At 49.5% G+C, this 27226-nt stretch overlaps 1 protein-coding gene across 3 annotated transcripts; it reads left to right on the top strand.

The window, feature by feature from the left end:
- The first annotated feature begins 569 nt into the window (after nucleotides 1–569).
- On the top strand, nucleotides 570–25519 carry ELF5 (E74 like ETS transcription factor 5). Of its 3 annotated transcripts, none has more exons than XM_037128304.2 (7): nucleotides 570–764; nucleotides 7281–7405; nucleotides 17780–18013; nucleotides 21285–21335; nucleotides 23656–23724; nucleotides 24709–24904; nucleotides 25344–25519. In XM_037128304.2, exons 2-7 carry the CDS (start codon nucleotides 7285–7287, stop codon nucleotides 25438–25440), a joined length of 768 nt encoding a protein of 255 aa, XP_036984199.2. In that variant the 5' UTR covers nucleotides 570–764; nucleotides 7281–7284; the 3' UTR covers nucleotides 25441–25519. The 3 variants fall into 3 exon arrangements, with proteins under 3 accessions (XP_036984199.2, XP_036984201.2, XP_053528933.1); XM_037128306.2 differs by lacking the exon at nucleotides 570–764 and adding an exon at nucleotides 2755–2861; XM_053672958.1 differs by lacking the exon at nucleotides 570–764 and adding an exon at nucleotides 2895–2950.
- The last annotated feature ends 1707 nt before the right edge of the window (nucleotides 25520–27226 follow it).

Raw genomic sequence — 27226 nt, 5'->3', positions numbered from 1 at the left:
CCACACTCCATCGGGGGAAAGGATATGACCATAATAGCTAACAAAGGGCTTCTTCATCGCTTCGCCTGCATTACCTCATGTGACCCTCACAGCCACCCAGTGGGGAGGTACTATTATCCGCATCAGAGTGAGGAAGCTCAGACAAGCTAATTAAGTTACCCAAGGTGACACAGCTAAACAATGAAGGACCTAGAGACTGAACCCAAAGCCATCTAGCTGCAAAGCCTGTGTTCCTAACCACTGCCCCATCCTGTCCTTCCTCCTGGCCACAGCGCGGGCAAAGGGGGAGAATGACCTACTACACACACGAAATGCAGGGCTGCACCAAGCCGGGAGGGAGCCTGCAGAGGCAGGCACCAGGGCTGCATCTGAGAACCTCCCCTGCAGCTCGCAGGAATGAGAATCCCCAGCCAGCACGGGATGGCCAGACCACGCAATGCTCCCCGAGGCAAGAATTCTCGGCTTGTTTACCGAGTCCCCCAGGCCAGGAGGGAGGGTAGTGAGCCGGGCACAAAAGCAGGATAAAGGTAAACTTTCTGCACGTGAGAACCATTCCCCCCCTCCAAGGAGCCGTGTCACACTGCATGTCACCGTCATCAAAGGGGCTGTGCGTAAACCTGAAAAACCAAACGGACCTGTCTGTAGGTGTTACTTATATCACAAGGCTACAGGTGCCTTATTTCCACCGTGCGCTCGTGCTGGGAGCGCCTGCCTTCTCTTGCCTTGAAAGCCTCCTCTTTGGACCTAGTCAGCGCTGTTGTCACGTAAGCACCTTTTCTTTTGCTCTTTTGGATGACTTGGAAGGGGTGTCAGGGCTTAGAGGCTCGGGCTGGGGCCTGGGTCTGTCGGTCGCTGGTCTCCAGCTCCAGGCTGCCAGCCCGCCTGCCAGTTCCACCCGTCGCAGTGCCTCCCGGGAGCCGCTCCACCGGGATTTAACAACTGCCTGCCTGAGAGCGACATTTCTGCTTCCTCGGGCTGGGTAGCCACCCTGCCCCCGCCCCCCCGCGACCCCCGCTCCCTCAGGATCACTTGGCCACGCCAAGGGGAAGGGAGAACGTGGGCCGGCACTCAATTCCCCACTCTTCCTAAAGCTGAATTTTACACCGAAAAAAAGATTCAGCTTCAAGGAGAGCCCCCCTTCCCTGGCTAAACTCCTTTCCTCCTTGGCCTGCTTATAGATCGCCCTGGATATAGAGAACATAAGCTGCCTTATTAGAGTTTGAGGCATTTTTTCAGGAATTTGTTTGTATGTAATAGCTTTAAAAAAAAACCATTTTCCCCCCTCACACCACCTTTCCAGAAAATCAATGATTAGGGTTTTTCCACTGTAATCTCAGACCTTTTCAAAGACTGCAGTGTACAGGGTCCGGTGTGTGGAGGGGGGGGAGGGCTGGCGGCTGGTGGTGGGGGGAGGGTGGGGGTGGGGTTCCTGTTCATTCGCCCCCTGCTGGCAGCACCTGGTAACACACACTCCCTTCGTTAACTGAAGGTTAGGGGCCCCGCCTTAGAGTGTGCTAAGAATTTTACAATCTGGACCGATGTCCGAGACCATGAGGTATAACTCCCTCATTTTACAGATGAGAAGACCGAGGCCTAGAAAGTTAAAGTAAGTTGGGAGGCAGCTTCGTGTTTTAGTCTAAAGGCCATGGAGAGGGGCTGTTTGCCCCATTCGGTGAAAGCTTAATTCTGCGTCCTTATGTTTCCTGTGACAATGTTTTTCATAATTCAAGGAGTTCTCGGCAAAGTTTCCACAGTTTGGTTGTCTTCTTTTCTGACAAGTCACCTGTGTAGAAACCTTTTCGATACAGTGATGACGACTGACTTTCCCCCTTTTGGAAATGAATATATGTATTATGCCCAGTACTCTGCATATAGTACTAATTTTATTAAATCCTCAGGTAAGTCTGAGGATTCCATGTTAAACATCCCCATTTCAGAGATAAGGTCAGAAAGGTTCATGGGTTTCTATATACCACAACTCGTATAAAACAGAGAGTTTGGCAGGCTGAGTTGTAAGAGATGGGTCCGTGTTTTGTACCTGTGGGGCCAGAGATAGGATTGAACCCCCCATGGGTTTAATCCAAAGCCAATGAGCTTGGCCCTGGGCCCATAGTAAACTATATGGCATTCCTTCTATGGGTATTTGCGGCACCTTCAGAAACAAACAAACAAGCAAACAAACTAGCAAACTCCCTAAGCAAGCTCAAGGAAAATGAGGAATGATCTGGCAAGGTGTCAGCAAGGCAGCCCTCACAGCTGCCCTGGTTTCTCCCAGAAGAACAAACACTCAAGCACCCAACCCACAATCGTTAACAGCAAGTGTCGAAATAGCCCACCGGGTTTTCCTTTATGTGTCCCTTCACTGGGACAACCAAAGAATAGGAAATTGGCCCTGCCTCGCCTGCAGGGTTTGGGACCCAGGGGACGCTCTGTTGTCACTGAAGCTTTGAAGAAGGAAAACCATTTTTCTTCCCAATGAACTGCTCAGATGGTGAGACCAGGGAAGGTTCTTCTTGGCCCCCTTCCCCATGGTTTATATCCTGGTGGCCTGGTTCTGCCTGGTGATGTTTTGGTGCATAAGCAGCCAATGTGTAGATGCTTAATTGGGCGAATTTTTGGTCACATGCCCAGAGTGAAGTTGATGCTCTCTGCCAGGGTCAGGAAGGAATTTTCCTCCTCTGACCAACTGGCCAAGGCCGGGTGGTTTGCTCCTTCCCCTCTCGCTCTGGAAGGCTGAACACAGGTGCCTGGTTGCTCAGGCCATGGGCACCACGCCTGCATTTCCTGCCTCTGCCTCGTGCAGGGTGAGAAGCCCACAGGCCTGTGCCTTGGACTGTGCGGACCCGCCCTAAGCACACTTGGTGAGTGAGCCAGCTCTCAGAAGGGGGAGGAAGCCCCTGGAGTCATCAGGGACCTCAGCCTCTATGCCATCGCTGTCTCGTTGTGAAAGGTGCCTGCGGCCAGCCTTTCTCGTGCGTGAGAGGGAGCCCGCCTGATTCCTCCCCCTTGTGTGGCTTGTGCTTGAACCTTTCCTCCACAGGAGGCAGCTAGAATGAGGGCAGGGAGGCTGATTCTAACAGCTATGGGGCTGTTGATGGGTCTGTGATGACATGTGGGTCTGTGGAGTGAGGGGCCACAGTGCTTAAGGGGCTGGCTAACCAGCCAGAGGCTACCCAGGGTCAACTGCAGAAAGTAGTGGGCCTAGGAGGACAGGGAGAAAGAAAAGTGGGTGGGCCTTTCCAGAGATAAAGTTTAGCCTCTGTTGGTAGTGGTTTGATAAGCTTGCCTGGCCAAAATATCCAAATATAACCAACATCCATGCATATGTGGATGTGTGCACAGGCTGGGGCGTGCCAGCCCAGTCGGGTGGGTGCCAGAAGAAAATCGAAGAGCTAAGGCATGGTCTGGAGTCCACCTCGTCCGTGTGTTTATTTAGTAGATGAGGACTTGAGGCTCGTCAGGGTGCAAAGGGATAATCATGGCTCCCAGGCCTGTGCTCTTTCCATGACAACAAACCAGCAAAAACCAAAAATGTGTGGCTAGGACCACAGGCCAAGGACCTTCCCTATGTATCTCCACTTGTCCTGCTGCCGACTCTCGACCTAACCCAATGCTGCTCAGCCATTTTTTCCTTATTGCCCCCACTAAGAAGCCTTTTTAGATCATTTTTTTCTCAATCATCTCCCCACACCTCCCCATGAATTGTTAATACCATAGAAATTCTGCAAATCATTAAGGTGTGGTAGCCCTTTGGAGGGTTGTGAAACATAGTAACTTCTAGGAGTTTTGACCAATGCCCTCAGGAACCAGATTTTTTTTCCCCTCTGGGGTCAATGTCACCCCCGTTGGGAGTGAACGGGCTAACTTCAGACCTGAGCCTCCCTGTCACCGGGCCTCGATGTCCTCGCTGTGAAATGAGGCCCCAAATAGCTATTTTTACCACCCACCCACCCTGTTCCGCCTACGTTAAAGACATCTTAAGAGCTAAAATGTTCAATTATTGCAAGGACCCCGGAGGCCCTAAGGAGCTGAGCTACTGAATACAAAGCAGCCATTATTCCTGAACTCTCACACCCAGAGCTGCCTGAGCGGCCATGGTCTTCTGCGGGGAGCCTGGAGTTAATAATATCCCTCCCACAGCAATAGCAAAAAAATAAACCCTTTCTGCTGCTTGTATAAAAGACATTTCCCCCAAAAGCAAGAAATGATTACAGAAGAAAAACAGCACAGTACGCACCTGAGTGACAGAGCCCCTTAAGAAAATGAAGTGAAAAAAAAAAACCCAAAAAGAAAATTAAATGGATAGACGTGTCATTGGCGATAGAGTTACCAAAGGGAATCAGATACATGTGGCATTGTGTACAAAAGTAGAGAGATCACAGAGCAAAGTGCGTGGGCCGTGTAAGGGGGGAAATCCTTAAAGGAGGTAAATATCCTCTTTATCAAAAACATTTCTAATTTTTATATGACCAAATTTAATTTACCGATCGACTTTTGAGAGCTCTTTGTCCTGCATAGGTGAGGGAACACTCCCTCTTACTGTGGTGTTTTGTTTCGGGACGGTTTCTAACGGACGTTGAAGACCTGGGGGCCGTTTTCTACTTTGTTCCTTGTGGAGTCCACCTCTCCTGAGCCCAAGATGAAGGTCACTGCAGAGGTCTGCCCTCCTCTCCCTCACTTTTCTGCACGTCTGGCCCAGAAGGGCAGGAGGCATTTTCGCCTTGAATTCTCACTTGGGGGAACTTCCCTGATGTGGATTCCAGAAGGTGGAAGGGGCTTTAGGCCCCAGGGGCTCCTCCCTTGCTCATAGCCTCCAACCCCCATCCTTCTGCATCCCACCTCTTGCTCTGGATATAAAACCAGTCAATCCGTGGGAAAATCAGAGTGCAAACGCAGGCAGCCTTGACCTCTGTTTGATACCGCTCCCAGGGGTAGATCCACGTAGGCGATAATCCGCCCGGAGGGTTAACCCTCTGCGTGCATCCGAAGGAGGTTGGGGGTGGGGTCTGGGTGGCACAGACAGGGCGCCTATGTGGGAGTACGTGAACTTGGTTGTTCCCCAAGGTCAGGAGCACAGTGGTCATGGACACTCGACAGTGACGATGATGCATCGGTGGGTGACATGACTGTGAGTGTTTTTAGAAAGGGAAGTCGATGGGCCGAGAGTGAGAAAACTTAATGCTACATACAATATGACATTGCCACCAAGTGGTTCTGTGACCTTCAGCGAGTTGCAAAAATTCCCTGGGCCTCACCTTTCTAATCTCCAGAATGACAGCGTGAGGGAGGCAGAGATGGGCCTAACTCAGGGCCTTCCAACACATGGTGCTCACGCCACGCGTGCAACACACCTGAGGTGAATCTGGCCCAGGATAGGCACGCAGTCAGAGAGTCAATATCTTAGGATTTGCAGGCCACGGACAAAACCAAGGATATTATGTAGCTACCTACATAACTATTTAATACGTAACCTTTTGAAAATATAAACTCATTGTTAGTCGCAGGCCATTTGGACACAGACGAGCTAGATTGGACCTGTAGGCTGCAGTTTGCTAATCCTCTGGTTCAGGTGGGGCATGGATGAGCAACTTTTATTTAAGTGCTTTTGCCTTCATGTTAATGTGTCTTTAAAAAATACCAATTTTTCATTCCTAGTGGTCATATAAAGTTTTCCTTTTAAAAATGCACTCATGTTCCCACCAAAAAGAAGTTGATTTTTTTCACTGTATTATGTAATTCATCGTGCTGGAAAGGTAGGCAAATGAATAAAGTTGAGGAACACCGGACTAGATGACTGATAAGCTCCTGACCTTCTTAACATTCCAGGCGCTTCACAGCCCCAGACCCAGTGTGAGCCTTTGCGCTCACACCGGCAGCTGCGTGATCTTGGGCTGTGGTGTCCCCTTAGCAAACGGGGGTAGAACCACCTTATCGCCTCAATGTGACTTTGGTAATGAGAAGAGAAATTGGGAAGATGATTTTTCTAACCCACCAAATATGAATTGTGGAAACATGGGAATCAGCAAAAAGAAACTCAAAAGATGAGATTGATGGGCAAGAACACACAGCGTGGGGGCCTTGCCTCGACCATTCGCCATCTCCCACAGTGTCCCACTGTCCAGCGTGAGCAGGGATGAGGGCACAGCCGTCAGGATCGTGACTCCTTAAGTACACAGACCTGAGCTGTCACCCCTGGTCGCCACCTGCCAGCTCGGGGGCTCAGGGCACATTACCTGGCGTGTCCAAGTGTCCACCTCTCACCTGTAAAGCAGAATCATGACCAGAACCTGTCTCAGAGTGCTTGCTCTGAATCGACCATGAATGATGAATGTAAAGTACCGAAGTGCTCAGCACGAAGTCCAAGTAAGTGTGTGTGACAATTATCACAGGGCCTCACACTCTTACCCAAAACCCTGGGCTGAGTGTGCTGCAAATGTCACAATTCTTCAGGCATTCAGGAGGCTATACAGTCAGTGTGCATACAGCAAAATACGGACTGCCCCCGTCTAGGTGTTTCTGCTAGTACTGCTTAAACGCGTTGATGCTCCCGCAGTATATCACATGAATACTCGTCGCGTAGAATTAATAAAACTGTAACTATAGCTATAAGACTATTTAGCGTGTATATAGTTTCTATGTCTATGTATAATATATAGTTTTATACATCATATATGTGTATAGTATCTTGTTTATATTCATATAGATGTAGCATTTATAGAACCGTATATAAAACTATGTAAGATCTATGCAGAACTGTGTTTTGCTGGGAAACAAGTTCACACCGAAGACACGCACACACACTTGGTTTCAGAGCTCTCGGATTTCAGAATTGTAGATCCGGCAGGTTCATGGGTGCCCTCACTGATAGCAGCTCTTGCCTTGTTTTCAGAAGCGTATTGTTAAGCATCATGAGCCAGAGTTCAGAGGTCCGGTGTGAGTGAATAGGAAAAGTAACAAAAGAGGCAGTAATACAGAATGAGAGCCCCATCCTCAAATCTCAGTTTTGTCACTCCCTGACCATGTTACACGGGCAGGTGCCTCAACCCTTCTGCCTCAGTTTCCTCATCTATGAAATGGGGATAGATGCGCAAACCTGACGGGATGTGATGAGGAGTAACTAATGTCATCACACAAAGCACTTAGCCGGGGGCCTGGCTCCGAGGAGGCTGCCTGTTTGTAAGCATTCGCTGTCATATTAGAACCATGCTGGCCTGCAAGGGGTCCCACAGTGTGGCTTCCAGGAGTCACCGGCTCCTCACAGCCCCTCCCACCTTTTGCAGGGTGATGTTGGACTCAGTGACACACAGCACCTTCCTGCCCAGCGCGTCCTTCTGCGACCCTCTGATGTCGTGGACTGATCTGTTCAGCAACGAAGAGTATTATCCCGCCTTCGAACATCAGACAGGTGCGTACATCTGGAGAAGCCCATCTGAGCTGGGACGAGCTTGGGCGGAAAGTGGTGCTGGCCTCGGGCAGGTGACACGGCCATGCTAGGGGCCAGGAAATGCCAGCTGTCACCAGTGTCCAGGGCAGAGGGCATGGGAGGCCTGGGTGGGAGGAAGGGCAGCTTCTGTAGAGACAAAACACTGGAAACCTCCCCCCAACCTTCCCTTCTGTGGCCTCGGGGGACTCTGCTAAGCTCCCTGAGCCTCATTTTGACCTCAGGCAAAATGCAGATGATGAGGCCAATCTCTTAGAGTTATTATATTGAAACAAAGTAGTAGAAAGAATCCCTTAGCCCAGAGCCTAGTATGTTGATTGCTCCTTCTTCCTGGTTCTAGCTAACATTTGCTGAATACTAACTAGGCACCAGACCCTGCGTCAAGCCCCCATCTCATCCTCAGAGAGGCCCTATGAGAAACAAACAATTATGATTCCCACTTAAGAGATGAAGAAACTGAGGCACAGGAGGTTCAGTGATCCGCCCAAGGTCTCCAGTGAGTTAAGTTTCCCGCAAGTTGACTTGAGCACCTGGACTCTCACTTGTCCCACATGGCCAGCTTGTAAATGGCGTGAAGCTGGGCTATTGATACTAATGTTATTGTTATTCTCTGAGATTCTGTCTCCTGATCCCTAAAGCAGGTGTGATGAGAGTGACTGTAGGGACTAAGGGAGCCAGAGTGTGTAAAACGCGCAGCCTGGCACAAGCAAGTGCTCAGCAAATATGAGCCCCCCCGTCGCCCCCCCAGGCTGCCCTCCCCACCCTTCCTCCTCTCTGGGCCCAGTTTTCTCCACCTGAGAAGTAGGAATAGGGCCTCGTACAAACCCCATGCCAAAGGGAGGCCGGCTGAGTGTTGCCCTAGAAACCCTCAGAGGACCTGTGTCCTCAGGTGCTTAGGTGACTGCACATCACAGCAAACTTGGCTGACTGTAGCAAGGCAGGTGCATACCCTGTGGGGAAGGCAGTGATGCAATTAATGGCTAATCAAGCTGTCACTGCTCACAGAGCCTTAACCCTATGCACTCTGGCCTGGCAGGTCCCCACTCAGGGTCAGGAGATAGGGTCGGGGGGCAGCCCTCCCTGAGGAGGGGGCCAGGAGAGGCCAGGCCCCTGAGGAAGCCGTGATAAGTCCACCACTATCAGGAAGCCCCTGACCCCGGGCCAGACACCAGGAGGGGGGTGCTGCATAGACAGACGTGCGGCACTTACCTACAGAATTCAGTCCTGCACCCACTCCCAGCCCCGCCCCCACGCACATACACGCACACATGACAGTTTGCACCCTCGTCTGACAGGTCCAGGTAATTGCATTTGAACCTGATTCATTCAGATACATATTACAGTTCTCCTTTGGGCCTAGGAAGCGCCTGGTTTCCCAGAAAGATGATGAGAAATGTGTTTGATTTTCTCACCTCAAACATGGAGGCTTTTACATCCCTATCTCCTCCCCATGAGTTCCACCACGATGGCCCAGCTCCTGGTCCTTCTCTCCACCCCTGCGTCTCCCAGACCTGCCATCCCGGGAGCCCCATCCTCCTGCCTACTGTGCAGGGTGGCCTCCACTGCCCACCCCGTGTGGTCACTCGGGCCTAGGAGAAGCAGCTTCTGTAATCCACAAGAGCTTGCCCTTTGGAGCCAGGCATCCTAAATGCGAAGTCTGGCTTTGACACCATTACTCTCTCATGCCTCAGTCTTCTCATCTGTAAAATGGAGATGGTAAGAATGAGTAGCGAAATGTCTGGGACACAACCAGGCACATAACAAGCGTCCACGGGTGTTTAAGAATGAAGGACTCATTTCAACTAGGGAAGGAGAAAAAGTTCTGGAGATGGGCAGCGGCGATGGCCACACAACAGTCCCTAATGGGACTGAACTGTACACATAAAAAGTGTTAAAATAGTGAATTTCATGTCATGTATATTTTACCACAACTTTAAAAAAATGAAGAATTCACCCAAGTGACCACCAGTAGGATTGCCAATGTGGCACAAATCCAGTCCTCTTAGATATAAAGACACAGCTTTCTCGTATCTGGAGCCTCCTCATTTCCATCAACGTGATGAGGGGTCGAATCGGGTCATTTCTAGGGTCCCTCCCAGAAGCCTCTCTGATTCCTGCATCATCAGGCAATATCACAGGTGTAACTTTCTTTCACCATCTCCCATTGAGGGAATAGACATCCCACCAAGGCACGAGGCTGATGGAAGTGATTTTGACCTGCCGTCTGGGCCTCTGGATTTCAGTCCAGTGTCTCTGTCCTCCCACAGGTCGAAGCTGGGTGGTACCAGTGGGCACCTGGCACTGAGTGAGCCTCCTGGGCTCTGTCCACCAGGACAGACACCTGGGAGGACAGCCCAGAGGTGCCTTCTGTCTTTTTCTCACCCAGAGAGAAGACACGTCAGTTTGGGTGTCCGCGGAAACTCCTACTGAGAGGGATGTGTCAGGAGACAGCCAGGCTCACCTCTGGACACTGCTCTGCAGACTTTGTGGGCTCAGTGGCCAGCAGGCTCTGGGACATTGCTCCTACCTCACAGGAAACTCCATCCTGAATTCAGGGTTGTCTCGGCAGCAGCTTCCGGTTAGAGTCTGGGTTCAAGGGCTAGCTCTGCCACTTATCAGCCCCATGACCTTGGGCAGGTTTTATGTAACACCGCTGAGTTGTACCCTCCCCAGGTGGAGTAGACCCTGCCTCCTACAGCTAGGAGGACCAACAGTCCACCTATCAAGTTGAGAGCGAAGCACTGGGTGCTTGGTGGGTGCTCACCATAGCCAGAAACAGCTGATGACTCCCAGCTAATAGAAAACAGCTTTCTCTCTCTCTCTTCATCTTTCATATTGGACAAAAGCAACTCAGGTCTCAACTTTTCTAATTCAGAACTTTCAACAGCTTAGATACCAAAGAGAGAGACAGAGAAATGAAGTGCAGCCCTGGCTGGGTGGCTCAGTGGTTGAAGCATCATTCTGTACACTAAAATATTATGGGTTCAGCCCCCAGTTAAGGCGCACACAGAAGGCAACCCATCAATGTCTCTCTCATATTGATGTTTCTCTCTTTCTCCCCATTTCTCTTTTCTCTCCCTCCCCTTCTCTCTAAAATCAATGGACATATACTTGGTGAGGATTTAAAAAAGAAAGAAATGAAGTGCCCACTAGACAAATGATGTCTACAAGAGGGCAGGGAGGAATGAACACTCAGCCTAGTTGGGAAGCCCAGCTAGTTTCACAGCCTTTCACAATGGCTCTAGCAGGGGGCAGCTGAACTGGTGCTGACTGCAAAGGTGACCTGCTCTTTGAAGCAGGACTTTTGGCGTGGCCACACCGCAGGCTGGGGACTGGATAGTCAGATTGCAAACTGCTCTAGAATTTCATTAATTCATCCTGGCCCTCCCTTTGGCTCTTCAAATAATTACAAATACTGGAGAAAATGTCTCAAAGGGAGGCTGTATATATTTTATAGGCATATGATATTTATAAAAGACTATTTCTCCAATCAAGTTCCAATAGCCAAACATCTAACGAGTCCTGAAGTATCCTGGCCGCACCCCTCCTTTCTGGAGCTCTGTTCTCAACCTACACACACACACACACCTTGCTCGCCAAGGTGGCCACAACCCCTTTGCTTCGGAATCTCCTTTATACTTTGCAGCAGAGGTTTCTAGGTGGGCAGCTTTAAGGGTTCCTGGGCGGTCCCTTGGAAACCCGAGGCTGGTCCCTTGAGAAGGCCAGCCTCAAGCTCCATCCTCTCCGTCTGCACCCTCGAGCCAGGCTTCTGTGCTTTCATTCTGAAGGCAGTGCGGCGTAGTGGTTATCGAGGCTTGGCTGCCGGAGCTGGAGGATGACACCTCTATGACCTTCTCTTAGCTTGGCCACTTACACCTCGAAAAGGGACTTCACCCTTCTGTGCCTCACTGTCTTCATTCACTTTGTAAAATGGGTGGCATGATCTAGGACCTCCTAGCGTTGTATTGAGGATAGCAGGGGAACTCTGAATGGGGCAGTCACTGGGACATACTGAGCACTCAAAAATGTTAGCTATTCCTACATGTGGGACATTTTACTTGAAGAAAGAACTTTGAAAAAAGGTGCATGGCCCACAGTCTTGGGAATTAACATCCAGGCCATCAGGGAGAGAGGCATTTGGGTCCCATGTGGTCTTTCCTAAGAAAGACTCACGAGCTGGGTATAGAAGTTTGAGAGCACATGCAAAATGAAGAGTTAGGATTTCTAAATCAAAAGCAGACAAATAGGGATAAAATCGCTGGAAAGGCTGAGGTGAGTCCCGTGGCAATAGTCACATCCCAGGACACCCCCAAGGACAGAGCTCAGATTTGCCACCGCTGGCCCGTCCCGCCCAAGTCTGAGCCTTCTGGGCAGCTGTGGCCCCAAGGCCGCTCAGGGCTGGTGCTCTGGGCTGCTCCCGAACTCCACGCAGCCCCGGGCCACAGCCCTTTGCTGATACCCAGCAATCGCTCCTTGTCGTTTCTCCATCCAGCTTCTGACACTGGCCAGGCTTGTTTTCTTTATTTCCACCTCCTTGTTTAAATCGTTCCACAGGCTTGGAAGGAAAGCCAGGAAGGGCTGTTGGATGGGGCTTGACCAGCTCTGGGAGGAAACCTGGAAGCAGTTTATCATTTCAGGTTTCCCCTCATAAAGCCCTTCCTTTCAGTAACAAAGCCACAATTGACCGTGCCCTCGATGCCCGGGCCACTCACTGGTTGCCCAGGGCAAAAAACTTCCCAACTCCCTCAGCTAATAAATCATGCTAATTACGGTCCCGCTGTCTAACTCCGGTCTCCTCCGATCTAGACTCTCTGTCTCCCTTTACCTCCTCCCAGGGCTCACTTTGGCTGGTTGTCCCTCAGCTAGCCTGGGGCCCCAGTAGGGAAGGCGTCATTCCTCTGGGAAGGAATATAGTCCCTCAAAGAGGACTAATAACAGGTGATGTAGCAAAAGCTTACTATCGTCCAGATAACTAAGTTCTTAAGTTCATCATTTCTTTTCCTTTTTCACAGCAAACTTCCTAAGAATTAGGCACTATTATTATTCCTCTTTTAGAAATAAAGGAAGCTGAGGCTCAGAGATGTTGGGAAACTTTACTAAGATTGCACAGCTAATAAGTTGAAGAGCTAGGACTGCAAATTAGGAAGGTCCATCTCCATGGCCCAAGCCCAGTGACACCACAGTCCTACACCTCCCACTGGAAGGTCCCCTTCTCTCGGGTCAGTTGACAGGAGCCCAGCATGGAGGATGGGAGCAAGAGTCTGGCAGATTCCTGTAGCTTCACAAATTTTCCCATCTCTGCTCCCCAATTGGCAGAGGAGAAAGGTCAAGTTTTCCTGCAGAGGATCTAGGGACATAAGTCAAACCTCTAAGCTCACACTACTTTTGCAATCCACAGATTTTGCAGTCTGCTGCATATCTATTTTGTTGTAATTTTTAAAAAGTCAAAATTTTCCCTCAAATTCTTGCTGCACGTGAGGCTCCAGAAAAATAAACAGTGTTGGCAGTAAAATTTCTGAGTAAGAATGGCTTCGGGGCAGCCATCCAGTTGGCAGAAATGACGAGAGGACTTGCAGGAATTCTTCCAAGCACTCTGCGTAGGCTGAGGAGAAATCAGGTGTCCATAACAAAAAATGGAGGTGAGGGATTAATGGACCTCATCTCTGGCATCTCCACTGAAGCGGCACATGTGGCTTCCTTACTCCCGTCCCCCACTGTCCACTCTGGGCACTTGGCCCTTGCCTTCTACCTCAATGTCAGTGCAAAATGAACGTTTTACAAAGTCACACAGACTCACCTGTGCCCCCACATTTTCAATAGCATTGGCCACCTTACGCATGCTAGCAGTACAAGGACATATTAGCATGGCTAATAATATGAAATCCTTATTTTTTGTAAAGGAAATTAAACCCAAGACTCTGGAAGGGAACAAAGGTGCGGGCCCCCACACCCACAGGGGAGAGGGAGAGAGAACATGTTTAGAAGTATTTGAGGGAATGCAATTAAAGTAATGGTTTGGGTAACCCCAGCGTTAACAAGCATAAGTGGGTGGTATTTAATGAGCATTTACTACATGCCTGACCCTGTTCTAAGTGCTTTCCATGTTTTGACTCACTGAATCCTTCCAAGAGCACAGTGAAGGAGGTCCTGTTATTCCTACTTTACAGATGAGTCCCAAGAAGGCAGGGCCCCTAAGTGTGAGGCCATGCACTTATTCAACTTTTAGGGGGAGTCCCAAGAGCAGCAGCCCTGGCTTCACGTTCTGCGGCAGGGAGTTTCCAGCTGCCTGTGGAGCCACGAGGGGGAAGCCTCTGGTCCCTTCACCTCGACTCCCAGCAAAGCAGGGCTGCATCTTTTCAAATAAGTTTTAGTTTGAAGAAAACACTAGTCAACTAAAAAAAATTAAACTCGTAGCATGCCCACTCTAAACAATAATCTCAAAGCAGACAACTGTATAAAAGCATGTGAAGTTCTCCATCACAAAGTTACTACCAGGAGGATCAGCTTACGAAAGGCTTTTAATTGGCCTTCAGAGTGCTTCATAAAAATTAAGTTACTTGCCAGCACTTAAAAATCATGAGATTTTACCTAACACTCTGGACCTGGCAACACAGGGCCCACCTTCACACATGGCAGTGGCAAAGTAGACTTGGTGGCAACTGTCGCTCGGCGTGAACTTAGCTCCTCGGGTCCTCCTCCCAGTGTACCTGGCCCTTAATCAAGTGTCCTGACCCACTTCTGACTTCAAAGGAGCTGACAAGCCTGCCACTCAGCAGTGGCCTGTAGAGATTAGGGTTCAGTCTGCCAGGCCCTGGGGGCCACCCGTCTCCAACCGGCAGGGTACGCAGAAGGGCCTCGCACCTCAGCTTCTCCGAAAGGTGTAGATTATTTTAAGAATGGCAGATGCATTAAGGAAAACTTTGTTTTTCCAGATGACACAACTTATTAAAGATAACATATTCTGTGAGTGTATTGCCATTTTTTGAAGATTTTATTTATTTATTTTTAGAGAGGGGAAGAGAAGAAGAGTGAGAGAAACATCAATGTGTGGTTGCCTCTTACGTACCCCAAACAGGGGACTCGGCCTGCATCCAGGCATGTGCCCTGGCTGGGAATTGAATCAGCGACCCTTTGATTCACAGGCACTATGATCAATCCACTGAGCCACACCAGCCAGGCACTTTTTTTTTTTTTTTTTACCCTTTTCTGATGCATCAAACCTGCCTTCATCCAAATCTTCTTTAGTCAGGCTTTAATATGTGCATCCAACGTGGTCCTCCCCAACCAAGAAGAGTGATATGATGCAAAATTGCCACATCCAAAGAGGGAAGAGTTGGTTACTGACTAGCTCTGCGACTTTATTTGAGCCACATAACCTCCCAGACCCTCAGCGTCCTCACCTGTAATGTGTGAGTGATAATTATCAGTTGTTTGGCCAGTCAGTGTCCCTCACTGAGTGTCCTCGGTGGGCAAGGCCGGGCTCCGAGCACTTCTGACCCCGAGTGAGCAAAGCGGAGGCGGCCCTGCGTCATGCAGCTCCAGGTCTGGAGAGGGAGCGGGGCAGGTGTGAATCCTGGTGAGGAGGGCGCCTCCGGGAGCGGAAGACTCTGAGAGTGGAGTGTGAGCTGTGGTCTTGAGGATGAGCAGGCATGAGCTACAAAAAGGCAGATGGGGACCTCGTGCTAAGCCCAGGGAAGACATGGGGCCAAGAGGCCATCCCGAGGGAGCGGCAGAGGATGAAGCAGGCCTTCCTCACCTGTCATCTTCACCTCTGTGTCCCTCGTTATTGCAAGGGTAGGACCCTGGAGAGACACCGCAACCCAGAAGTGCCCAGGTCCCTGATAGCAGGCGTTTCCTCTCAGCTCCGTGGGTTGTCGGAAGGATTTCCCTGGTGAGGAAAGCCCGCCATGCTGGGCTCTGTCCCTGGCTCCCCTGCAGGGGCCAGAGCCACACACAAAGCCTGCTCTGTGGGCAAGATTCAGAGGAGAGAGCAGAGGAGGAGAGAGCAGCCCCGGCCGAGTGTCGGCGCCCACCCCCGTCCAGGCATTTCTCCCAACCCTTCAGGCCCTCTTGGCCTCCAGAAACAACATGGGCCTCTTCAAGTGCCAAAGAAAATAACGAGGGGGTGGAAGTGCACAGAGGAGGGGGATGGAGACTTGGAGAAACCAATCTGTGACAAGAAATAAGCTGTGTCCTCCAACGGCAGGGCACCGATACCCATCTGTGCAAGGTCTTAGCTCAGGACCCAGGGTGGAAGAATTTCAAGGCTCATAAACATCTCTCATCAGAATACCAGGGAAGGAAGGGGCCCTTCTTAGGTTTACTTGATCAGAAATCAGTAGATAAAAGCACACACCAGACTCAAGAATGGCCTGCATGATTTTCCCAGGAAACCCTGCTGGTCACCAGGTGCCCCACATGGGCCGGTGGCCCGACCCCAGCCAGCGGCCAGGGAGCCAGGACAGGCGTCTCCCCACATGGCCCTCACTTTCCTCGCCCGCCAGGCAGAGGCAATGACATTGACCTCAACCTCCTGGCATATTATCCACCCTTTGATCCACATGCATACAGAATGCGGATTAAAAACTTCAATTAAAACAAATCCATTAAGTGTGACTGTCCCTCAATCCCCTCTAGGCAAGGAAAATAAATTTCTGGAAGGGCTCCGAGCTTTAGGGGCAGCTTCAGTTTCCCACTTTGGAAATAGCCCAGTCATACCTATTGGGAGGACTGGAGGAACTTGGGATGCTGACAAGGGGCGCGTAGGGAGTGGTGTCCCCCACCAGGCAGGGACCCATCTCTGAGCTGGGACTGGAAGCTCCACACCCCACTGGGGACAGTGGCAGCAAAGGCAGCATTTCAGGGGGAATCCGAATGGCCTGGCCGCCCTTTGCTATGGAGACTAACTCACGAGTGACCCGCCTGCCTGCGCACAGCCTGAGCCAGCCAGCTCTCTGCCTTTCTCCGCAGGCCTTCTTGTTCTTGCTGGCTCTTCCACAGGCTCCGCCTCTCTCTCCATGTTGCATCTCTTCTCTGTGCTGAGCCTCCAAGGACCCGTGCGATGGGATGGGAAGAGTAATGGCTTTCAGGTTCAGACTGGGGTTAAAATCCCAGCTCCACCACAGGCAGGCTGTGGGATCTTAGTCAGGTCCTCCCTGACTCAGGATCTTCATCTGCGACCTTCCGGGGACAGAGACCAAACCTCTTATTTATCATGAATCCTTCACATACGGTTCCTTGCTTCGCATGTAGTAGGTATTCAATGATAATCTCAGTAACGGTAAAATCTTCCTGGTTCTGTTCTAAGCACTTGTGTATATGTTAACTCATTTGATCCACAGAACAACTCTGTGATGTAGGTAGTACCATTATCCCCATTTTACCAGCAAGGAACAGGAGCTCATTTATTGAATGGATGAACATGAATGAGCACTCTGGCAGCTGCAAGAACTGCTTATGTCAGGGAGCCTGATGTGGTCCCTCGCCTCTTCCATATCCTTCATCTGCCACCCTTTCCGCGTGTCCTGGCCGTGGGGCAGGGCTGTTAAGCACCCAGTCCGGGCCCCAGGCCAGACATGGCTACTTCCCAGCCTTCCCGAGAGGACGGCACCCACCTTTCTCTGGGTGCGAACAGAGTTCCTCCAGAGTGAAGGGAAGGGGCAGTGCTCTTATGATGGAAATTCTTTAAAACAGCTCCCAAAACCACAAAAATGAGAATACAACCAACCCCACCACTTTCCCTGACCCCAAGGTCTGTTGGACTGTGGGCGATGTCTCCGCAGCCCACCGCCCTTGGTACAAGATGGCCTGAGACAGTGCACAAGCCAATGAATAGTGCTGGCAACTGTCCCTAAGAGCCCTGTGTACTGGACATATTACCCCCATTTTACAAATGAGGACGCTGAGGCTTACATTTCTGTGGACCTGGCCCACGTGGCAAGAAGCAGAAGTAGGATTTGAACCCAGGCTTGTCAGGCTCCAAGCCTGTGCTCTCGCCACCATGTTGTCTGAAACGGAACCACTGAAGGGCCTTGTTCTCTCCTCCTCCACTAATTCCTCTCTCTCTAGGCACCAGGTCCCTCCCAGGCCATGACTGGGTTTCTCACCCCTGTCATTCCCTCTCCTGCTCTAAAGTTTACCTGTAGGATCCAGTCCCTTCTGATTTTTACTGCAGAATAGAAGGTGACCTGGGTCCCAGCAGAACACCTCAGGGCCGGGCCCCTTTCAGCTCACTGGACAAGGGATGAGGATGTTAACGTAACCAGAGCCTCCTCCAGAAGGCCTTCCAAAGGCTCCCCCAGGGGACACCGCCCCTTACTTCTTTCTCCTCTGGTGCAGCCTGCGACTCCTACTGGACGTCCGTCCACCCTGAGTACTGGACTAAGCGGCATGTCTGGGAATGGCTCCAGTTCTGCTGCGACCAGTACAAACTGGACACCAGCTGCATCTCTTTCTGCCACTTCAACATCAGCGGCCTGCAGCTGTGCAGCATGACTCAGGAGGAGTTCATCGAGGCAGCCGGCGTCTGCGGGGAGTACCTGTACTTCATCCTCCAGAACATCCGCTCACAAGGTCAGTGTCCAGGGGGCTGGGCCTCCAGGGGACGGGCCCCAGATCGGGGCCAAAGGACCTCGTCAGGTCCTTCCCTGATGTGGGATTTCCACAGCAAAATGTCACTCGCTGGAACTTTCTGTTAACCAAAATTCCCCATGAATCAAAACCTCTCACTAGAACTGGAGACTGTAGGTAAAAGGAAAGTAAGTTGAGTACATTTTTTAAAAGAAAAGAAAAACTGAAAGGGAAAAAAAGCATTTAGGGACCAGCCAGGAACCAGGCTGATACAATAAAAGAATGTGTTATGTTCATAAAGATTGACAACTATCAAGGGTGAATCCTAAGAGGTTTGTGTTTGACCTTTCATTAAGTAGAAAGAAAAGGAAATTACCTAGACACGTTTCTCTCCCATAGCCAGAAGAGTCAGACTGGCATTTTATTTCCTCACATTCCTGATGGTCAAGGACCAGACAGTCAGAAGTTGGCTCTATCCTCATGATGTAATGCTTCGACCCCTCTGCAAGAGTAGGAGGTTGGACGGGTTTATCAAACCTGGAAAGGCTTTGTGAAACCATGTGAGTCTGTGTCCCCGTGTCTCAGATAAAGGAATGGAGGTCCCAAGTGGTTACGTGACTTCTCCAAGGTCACACAGCAAACAGGGCTGAGTCATGGAAAGACAGTCTAAGGCGAGGGCTTTGAGATCAGAAAGACCAGTGTCCGAACCCTGGTTCCAGCACCTTGGAGCCGTAGGACCTCCCTGAATCTCCACTGCCTCGTCTGTACGATGGGGTGATACACACCTCCGAGGCTTCTTGGCAGGCATCGGTGGAATACCACCTGGCACAGCCATAAGGATGCACAAGCAGTGAAAGGCAGCTATTCTCATCATCATGAATGTAACCAAGAGGCAGACATTTTTAAAAATAAAGGAAACACATCTCAGCTCAATTTGAGGAAAGACCTTTCAAAAAGTTAGCACCTTCTTTTTAAAAGGCTGTTCGGAAGATACCAAAGGTAGGAAACTCCCTGTCTCTGGAGATAATCAAGCAGTCTAGTAGTCCCCTGCCTGGTGGTCATGCTGTGGCAGGGATTCCTGTTTGAATAGAAAACCACGGAGACCTCCTACATGTAAGATTCTTTGCCATCCCCTGATCGGCACCCATCACGACTGGCTGAAGGCAGGAGAGCTAAGGATGGTGGCCCTTGGGTACTGCTAAGCTTCTGCCATGAGAGCCAGGGCCTATGAGGAGCACAGAGGGGACAAACATACTTGTCATCCATTGCTGTCCAGTCTCTGCTTAACAGTGACAGTGACCTGCCCAAAGCTGGGAGCAGAAGCAAGTCTGACAAATCACAGCAGCTCAGGAAGGAGTGTAGGGCTCCATTCAGAACCTTCCAAGGGGTGGCCTTGCACAAGGGTCCCAGGGCCATGGAGATGGCATTCCATCCTGGAAGAGAACGCAGTGGGCATTGCCAGCCTGGCCAATGTCAAGTCAAACAAGTTCACCTCCAAGCCCCAGCGTCCCCTGTGCTAGGGTCTCCCAGCTCAGGCACCTCCCTCTCCTGGCACTTGTTACAAAAAAAAAAAAAATGTCCCTGGTCTCCTTTCTTCTGTGTCCAAGCAGAACGAATAAGCTAAAAACCGTTTTTATAAACAGGCCATAAGTTGCCTCTTTGTATTCTGACCGCGTCTGGAGTCACAAAGCCACCAGGAATGGTGGGGTTTCAGGCACGTCACCCCGGGACTGTGCCACACTGAGCAGTAAACCCCCTGCTGCCCCCTCAGATTCCTCCGCTGACCTGCCTCCGATGGGAATGCGGAATGCGTATTAAAATGTACGCATTGTGACCGAGGTTTAGTGTCCCGGTCTGCCCGGCATATGTTGTTTTCACCTGTTATCCTTATTATTATGTAATAATAATACCTATTATTAGTGCTATCTTTCATTCTCAAAAGTGTGACCATCTTGGACAATAAAGACAAGGGGGGACTGGTCGCTACCTAGTGTAGGTCCCGTATTACCCCACAGATTAGGGCTCTGGAAGACGAGATGTCTTGACAGGGAGAGGAGCTGGAGGGGCTCCAGAGGTGCTGTCTGGCTCAGTGCGCATTTAAATAGGATTTCAGGGCCCAGGAACAGGGGACACTGGTCACTGCAAGGTGTGGTCAGCAGGCAGGGAAGGCAGAGGGGGGCTTCCACAGCGGAGGAAAGGAGCAGTCGCTTGCCAGCCCCCATCCCATTCTCGGCGGCCCTTTGGGCAGAGTGAGCTGAAGTGCTTCCGAGGCCCAGCAGAACCAGTCAGAGCAGGGCACTGGGAATAAAGTCACGTTGTGCCGTCGCTGTTCCAGTTCCCTTAGTACATGGAAACTGTCTGCACATTGGACACCCAGTGAAAAAGGAGGTGTCCTTTGGCCTGTGCAGCTCCCTGAAAGCATGATCTGAAACTCCTAGTTCACCTCCGGCCCACCCTTTTTCAGAGCAGCAACCCAAGCCCGGCAGTCCCCCAAATTCCATCAGGCTCTGCATTCCTGAGGCTTCCTAGGCCCATGCTCTTCTTTGACCAGAACCCAGTAAGCATTGGTATTCCCAAGGAGTCAGAAGCCAAGTCACAGAGCATAGACTCTTAGAGCCAAAGGCGAGCTCAGTGGCGGTTTTGCCACATGTTGTCAACATGGAGCTCAAGCCCACAGACTGAGTGACCGACTGGGCAAGACCTCACTGGGGTCAGTGGCCCAGCCCAGCTCAGAGCCCAGGGCTCCTGACCCCAAGCCAGGACTCCCTCCCCAGTGCCCACTAGGAAAACCTTAAAGGCTGCTGGGACACCTGGCCCTGGGGCTTTCTCTGGGTGGCCTTTAAAAACAAGGAGATTGTCACCCTGGCTGGTGTGGCTCAGTGAATTGAGCACTGGCCTGCAAACCAAAGGGTCACCAGTTTGATTCACAGTCAGAGAACACACCTGGATTGAAGCCAGGTCTCCAACCCAGGAGTGTGCAAGAGGCAACCACACAGTGATGTTTCTCTCCCTCTTTTTCTCCTTCCCTTCCCTTCTCTCTATAGTTAAATAAATAAAATCTTAAAAAAAATAAAACAAGGAGATTGTCACCACTTAGTGGTGGCTTCATGGTGATCCCATATAAGCCAGGCGGTATCCAAGATCCCTTCTAAAATAAAACCACCCTGCAGAGGGGACGATCACTCTCCTCCTCCCTAGCATCTCTCTCCCGGCCTGGGCAGGGGAAACCAGGATTGCATGATGCGAGTTGAGCATTTCTCTTTTTTTCTCCCAGGTTACTCCCTGTTTAATGATGCTGAAGAGACCAAGGCCACCATCAAAGACTGTAAGTAACCAAGTTTAAGCTGTTGATGCTCTGTGGGAGCTGCTGTTGAGCACGGGGGGGCTGGATCACTTTTTAATTAGACCCCATTGAAAGGGTGATGGTCTGAAACAATCCCAGACTAGGAGAAGAGAGCAGGAAAAATGTAGGGGACGGAGCCTCGGGCTTGGGTCTGTGATTTCTTAGCCTATCCCAGACTCAGTTTCCCTATCTATAACATGGTGCGTGAGTTCCAGATATAATGCCTACAAAGTGCCAGGAGCACAGATGCTCCCAAAACTGGTACCTGTTAGCAATGAGTCACCGCTACTCACCATCAGAGGCCTGGTGGTTTGGAGTGGCTGCAAAGAACGTGAGCTCCCTGAGCAGATCCAGTTTGTGATTACAAGGAGATGGAGGTCATTCTGAAAATTAACCCTCACTGTTCTGCTTTTGCAGATAGAGAAGGTTTAGGGAAGGGAACTTGGGAGCTTTGGGGGTTTTTTTAAAGATGATGATGATTGCTGTCAGTCAAAGGCTGACAGCAAAGCCTCTGGCCTGTGGACCAGGATGTGGGTCCTGGGCAAGCCCCCTGCCTCCCTAACTTCAGCTCATTCATTTGCGAAAAGAAGCCAGGGCACACGGCAGCTCCCCAGAGAGGGGCAAGCTGAGGGCCCAACAGACAGATGGTTTCTAGTGATGTAATTTTTTCCTCTTCATAAAGTCCCAAGCAATCAGCTGAGCATTCAGATTATTTGGTTGATGAAGGATTTTATATTCAGAGCTTTAGTGCAGGAAGCCAGGTCTGTGAACCATGTGGGCTTAAGCAAGTGCCCCCACAGAGCCCGGGTTCCCCGCAACAAGGCCCCCACAGAGCTTCCCGGCTCTGGTGAAATCCCTTTTCATCCATTTGCAGCACGGGGTGGGGGTGGGGGTGCAAACCCCAGCTTTCACCAACCAGCCCAATCCAGGCAAACCCCTAGAAGAACTGAGCCCACCAAAGCCCACGGCCCATTCCTGAGTCTGAGGCCCAAGGCTGGAGCCCAGGGCAGGCACTTCCTGTCTTTCCTAAGCAGCAGTGAATTTGACCTGGCTACTCCTTTCTCAGGGGTCTGTGTCTCCACCTATAATGGGCATCTATTTGTCAGCCTGCCTTCCTCATGGCACAGGAGGATGATGAGCTAGGGCAGGGTACTGTATCCCATAAGTTCTTTAACTGAATATATGACTAGTCACAATTAGAGTCAGTATAACAATAATGATGCTAATAATGATAATAGCAACCAGCAGTTATCGAGTGCTTACTATGAGCCAGGCCCTGTGCTAGAATCTTTATAGATACTATCTTAGGTAATTTTTTCTATGACCCTGTAAGACAAGTCCTAGTACCATAGTCTTTTTATGGGGAAGAAATGAGAGCTTAGAGGTTAAGGTAACAAGGTTAGGTGTGTGTCTCTTTAGACACAACCCAATGTGTCTAAATCTGAAGCCCTGAATTGCTTCGCTTCCCTCATCCATTTTTTTCTTTCTCCTTTCATTCATTCATTCATTCGACAAACATCTATTGAACACCTACTATGTGCCAGGCCCAGAGCTAGGCACTGGTCTCTTTGCTTTTGCTTATGTTCCTTTCAGTCTGTTCTCCAGGCACTGGCCTGAGAGGTGTTCTTAAAATGTGAACCTTGTCAAACTCCAAAGTCTTCACTTTACTCTTAGAATAAAATCCCAAGATCTGCAAAGAAGGCCTTCCATGACCTGCCGGCAGCCCGCTTCCCCAGCCCTATCCCCCCCCCAACTCTCTCTGGGTACTCCACACACCTGCCTCATCGGTCCTCTCTCTGAGCTTGGCCTTGCACATGCACGGTCCTCTCTCCCTCCTCCTAATGTGGCTCCTTCACATCTTTATTCCTTAGAGTAAATGTTTCTTTTTCATGAGGTCCTCCCAGTCAGCCCTGTCTAAAGTAGGTACTTTTCCTCCATCCAATATCGTTTTCCTCATAACAATGTAAATCCATGGCCGATTTATTTGTTTCATTCATGTTTTAACCTGGCCATTAGTCCTTACACCCCACATGATCAGGGGTCAAGTCTGTTTTATATCCCCAGCACAGAGCCCAGAACCTGGCATAGAGTTGGTCCCCAGTATTGAATACAGACTCTCTGGAAGGACAGACACTGAGTCTTAGGCATCTTTTCACCTCCCACCTACTGATCACCCAAAGTGCCTAGCACACTGTCTTCTACCACAAAGGTGTTCAATTAATATCTGTTCATTTGGGTGCAATTTGAGGTCCGAATGCGGCCTCTAGATCCCTTCCTACTGCTGGAAATCATTCTATTTCAGATGCTGATTCAAGTTGCTTGAAAACAAGTGGCATCAAAAGTCAAGACTGTCACACTCATAGCCGAACAAGTAAGTGCAGAGACACCACTTTTCTTCTCTTTTTTCAAGCATTCATGAGACAAAGTCCTCAGCTTCCATAAGCTTTGAAACTGAATGTTTACATGGGGCCAGTTATTTCCCAAAGAAGGCAGTGAAGAAACTGACCTCGATTTGTGTAAATGTTATCCAATGCTCATTTCTTTCTTTTTCACTTGGAAGTGGTACTATGACAATTAAAATGAGGAAGTAATGTGCTAACCATGTCGAATAATGGTTTACTTGTGCTGTTTACTGGGGGTCCCTCCCACTGAGGTACTCAGCGACAGCAGCAGAGAAGACAGGATGAATCAGCAATTCCATTAGCCTTTCCCTGAACTAAGATCCACCCAGTGCAGAATCAGCCTGCTGGGCTTGGTTCTAGCCACTTGATATGTATTAGATCATAATCCGCTAACCTCCACTATGAAGTAGGAACTCCTATTGTCTCCTTTTACAGACAACTAGAGAGATTATGATTACAGAGCCAGAAAGAGGTGAATTCACCACCCGATCTCAGGCAGTTGGAGCCCAGAACCAGTCTTAACCACAATATAGTAGAACAAGAGACATACCAGCTATTCATGAAAAATATAATTGTAGTATTGGTCCATCCAGACAATTGTGGGTGTGGGATCTTAACACAAACACAGTGCCCATCAGAAAGAAGAATGAAAAAATTTGCTGATGGTCATTTCATCAATTCCGTAAGAATTAGCCCGTGGTTCCACAGAGCACGGAAAAGTCTGTGAACCAGTGTTGCTAGTCGGTGTCCCTGGGTCTGTGTTTCGTTATTGCTCTACTAGAGGACAGACGCTTCACAGGGCGGTGAGGTTCCAAGGAGACCATTCCGTCACAACAATGGGACATAACCCCACGAAGCAGCACTCCTCACGGGTGAATGAGCGGTTGTACAACTCTTCTCTTAAAACTAAAAACAAACACACAAAAATTAAGCAACTTTTCTCCCTTTCAAAGGCCTCCAAAGTTCTCATCTGTGGGAATTTGTGCGTGACTTGCTTCTGTCTCCCGAAGAAAACTGCGGTATTCTGGAATGGGAAGATAGGGAACAAGGTATTTTTCGGGTGGTTAAATCAGAAGCCCTGGCAAAGATGTGGGGACAAAGGAAGAAAAATGACAGAATGACGTATGAAAAGTTGAGCCGAGCTCTGAGGTAAGTCAAAGGCATGAAATGCCACTAGCCTTCAGCCCCACTCGTGTAAAATGGCCACCCGTGGCACATTACATTGTATTTGCAGCTTTTCTTCTTGATAATCGAAAGGTCACGAGATGCTTCGGTTCTTAGTTACAGATGGGATTATGGTGTGTAAGTGGACACGCCGTCCTTTGCGCTTGGCAGTGTTCCCCAGGGATCACCGTGCATCCGAGCCTTCACACACACACACACACACACACACACACAGCATGTTTTGAACCTGGTGAGGTTCAGTCTTCAGGATGTCTGGGAAAGGTTTAAGTGTAAGTTGATAACAGGGTATGAAAATACCAGGGTAACCAAAGACCAGCCTCGTCACCTGAGAAGAATGACGACCTGTTGTTTTTCTGGGGTACAAACCCTGCCCACCTTTCTCTTCTGCTGTCTTTCTTTACAGATACTACTATAAAACAGGAATTTTGGAACGGGTCGACCGAAGGTTAGTGTACAAATTTGGAAAAAACGCACATGGGTGGCAGGAAGACAAGCTATGATCTGCTCCATCGTCTGGCTCCTGCTGTGGATTCCTGCCTTTTCAAACAAGCTGGTTGCAATAGACATTTGAAAGTCTTGGTTTTCATTTCTTTTTTTTAAACCTGCAACGTCCTGATAAAATTTCTCCACATCTCATCTTACATTTGGGTTTAGAGTTGTTGTTGTCTACTTCGGGGTGATGGCAGCAACCCTTAAGAAATTCTCTTTTTTAACCCAAGGGGAAGAGGGTGTGACCTTTCATGGTACCTTGAGCACATGTGATTTCCCTATCCAGAGGAGCAGAGCCACAATAGCCAGTGCAGCTCAGAGAGGAATGACCAGGTCCTGCCTTCAGACTCAACCAATGCTCCAACCCCCAAAGTTCAAAAGTTTCTGCTCATTTAACCGCGGCAACTCACAAAGAAAAAAAAGCGATGTTTGTAGTTCATGTAATAGGAGGGGGTGAAATGTAAGACAAACATTCAGCAGATTTGAAATCACTCAAGTCAAACTATAGGAAAGCTTCTTAATGAGTGAAAGAGCTAAGCCATCAAGCTGGTACATTAGTGGATTTAGCATCAGGGAATAGTAGGTTTCTTAACCAGAACCTCGTTGTGGCCACTCAGCAAAACTCCCGCAGCCATCCTTCCAGAGTACCACACTTAAAATTAGACACGTTCTTAATGCTTGCTGAGCTTATTCCCCCTCTTCTCCTTCTAGTGGGGGCAGCTGATGGGCAAGGACACTTGCATCAATTTACAAATCACCGCTGTTTCTATGACTCCAGATGTCAATACAGTAAAATCGTAATTCGTTGACTCTGTCTGTGGCCAAGACATTGACCCTGTATGGGACTGGGCATGTCCTGACAACTCCGTGATGGCCAATTAAATGATGAGTCTCTTGTTTTGTCTTCCTACCCCATGTGTGTGCAAGCTCCAAAACACATCATTTCCTTGATAAAAAATAGTGACAGTGAATTTACACCACTAAATATTCACGGGTTAAAGTCTGCACTGACATTTCTCAAGGGTCCCTGGTAGGTGAGCCATTAGCGACCTGCAACTAGGTGGGCTGCCCGAGACTTCTCTCTCACCAGAGCAGGAAGCTTTGCTGGCGAGGCCCTGGCCCACACACAGTACTGGCTGAGGACATCCGTGCTTCAAGTCCAGCTTCAAAAGTCACTTGTTTTCAAAAAAAAATGTGAATTACTGTAAAATAATCTATTTTTGGATTCACGTGTTTTCCAAGTGAATATAGTTTGTAAACAATGTGAATAAAATATTTAACATGTCAAACAGTTTCCATGTTGTTAAATTCAGCAAGGCATTCCCAGCAGGGCATCTAAACCCTTTGATGACCCTTCCATTCCCTAGCATTAGGAGATGGAGATTCTCAAAGTGCCCCAAAAGATGCAAGAAATATGTAGAGTAATCCTACTGCCACCTTTACCTCATAAGACAGAGGCTCCCCTCAAAACAGAAATGCATGGGCCAGTGAGGCCTAAAGATAGGTTTCTGTTTGGTGCACACATACACAAAAATTTCACTTGTTGTTTTGAGGTTTTGTGTTGCATCTTACTGTGAATTAGTTGCTTTAAAATTCAGCTTCTTAAAAAAAATCAGATCTGGAAACACTAGTCTCTCAGTGCCTGGAGCTAAGCAGAAGCTGTTCCTTTGGGCAGGGCCTCTATTCACCGCTTCCTACTGCCTTCCAGATGGTCAACTTCCTTCTGGCACTATTGTGGATTCATACATCCAGAAAGCTTGCACATTCTGAATTTGGGACGCCTGCCCTGGCCATCTA

The sequence above is a fragment of the Artibeus jamaicensis genome, unplaced genomic scaffold, assembly GCF_021234435.1.
Source record: "Artibeus jamaicensis isolate MK-2021 breed Jamaican fruit bat unplaced genomic scaffold, CSHL_Jam_final contig_797, whole genome shotgun sequence".
NCBI lineage: Eukaryota > Metazoa > Chordata > Mammalia > Chiroptera > Phyllostomidae > Artibeus > Artibeus jamaicensis.
Note: the sequence above shows the minus strand (reverse complement) of the source record. Positions and strands in the feature narration are given on the sequence as shown.

Coding starts and splice junctions, on each gene's coding strand:
- ELF5 (XM_053672958.1), top strand. CDS start 2,925: ATGCCATCGCTGTCTCGTTGTGAAAG. Junction 2,951..7,280: donor TCGCTGTCTCGTTGTGAAAG/GTGCCTGCGGCC, acceptor CACCTTTTGCAG/GGTGATGTTGGACTCAGTGA. Junction 23,725..24,708: donor TCACACTCATAGCCGAACAA/GTAAGTGCAGAG, acceptor TCCCTTTCAAAG/GCCTCCAAAGTTCTCATCTG.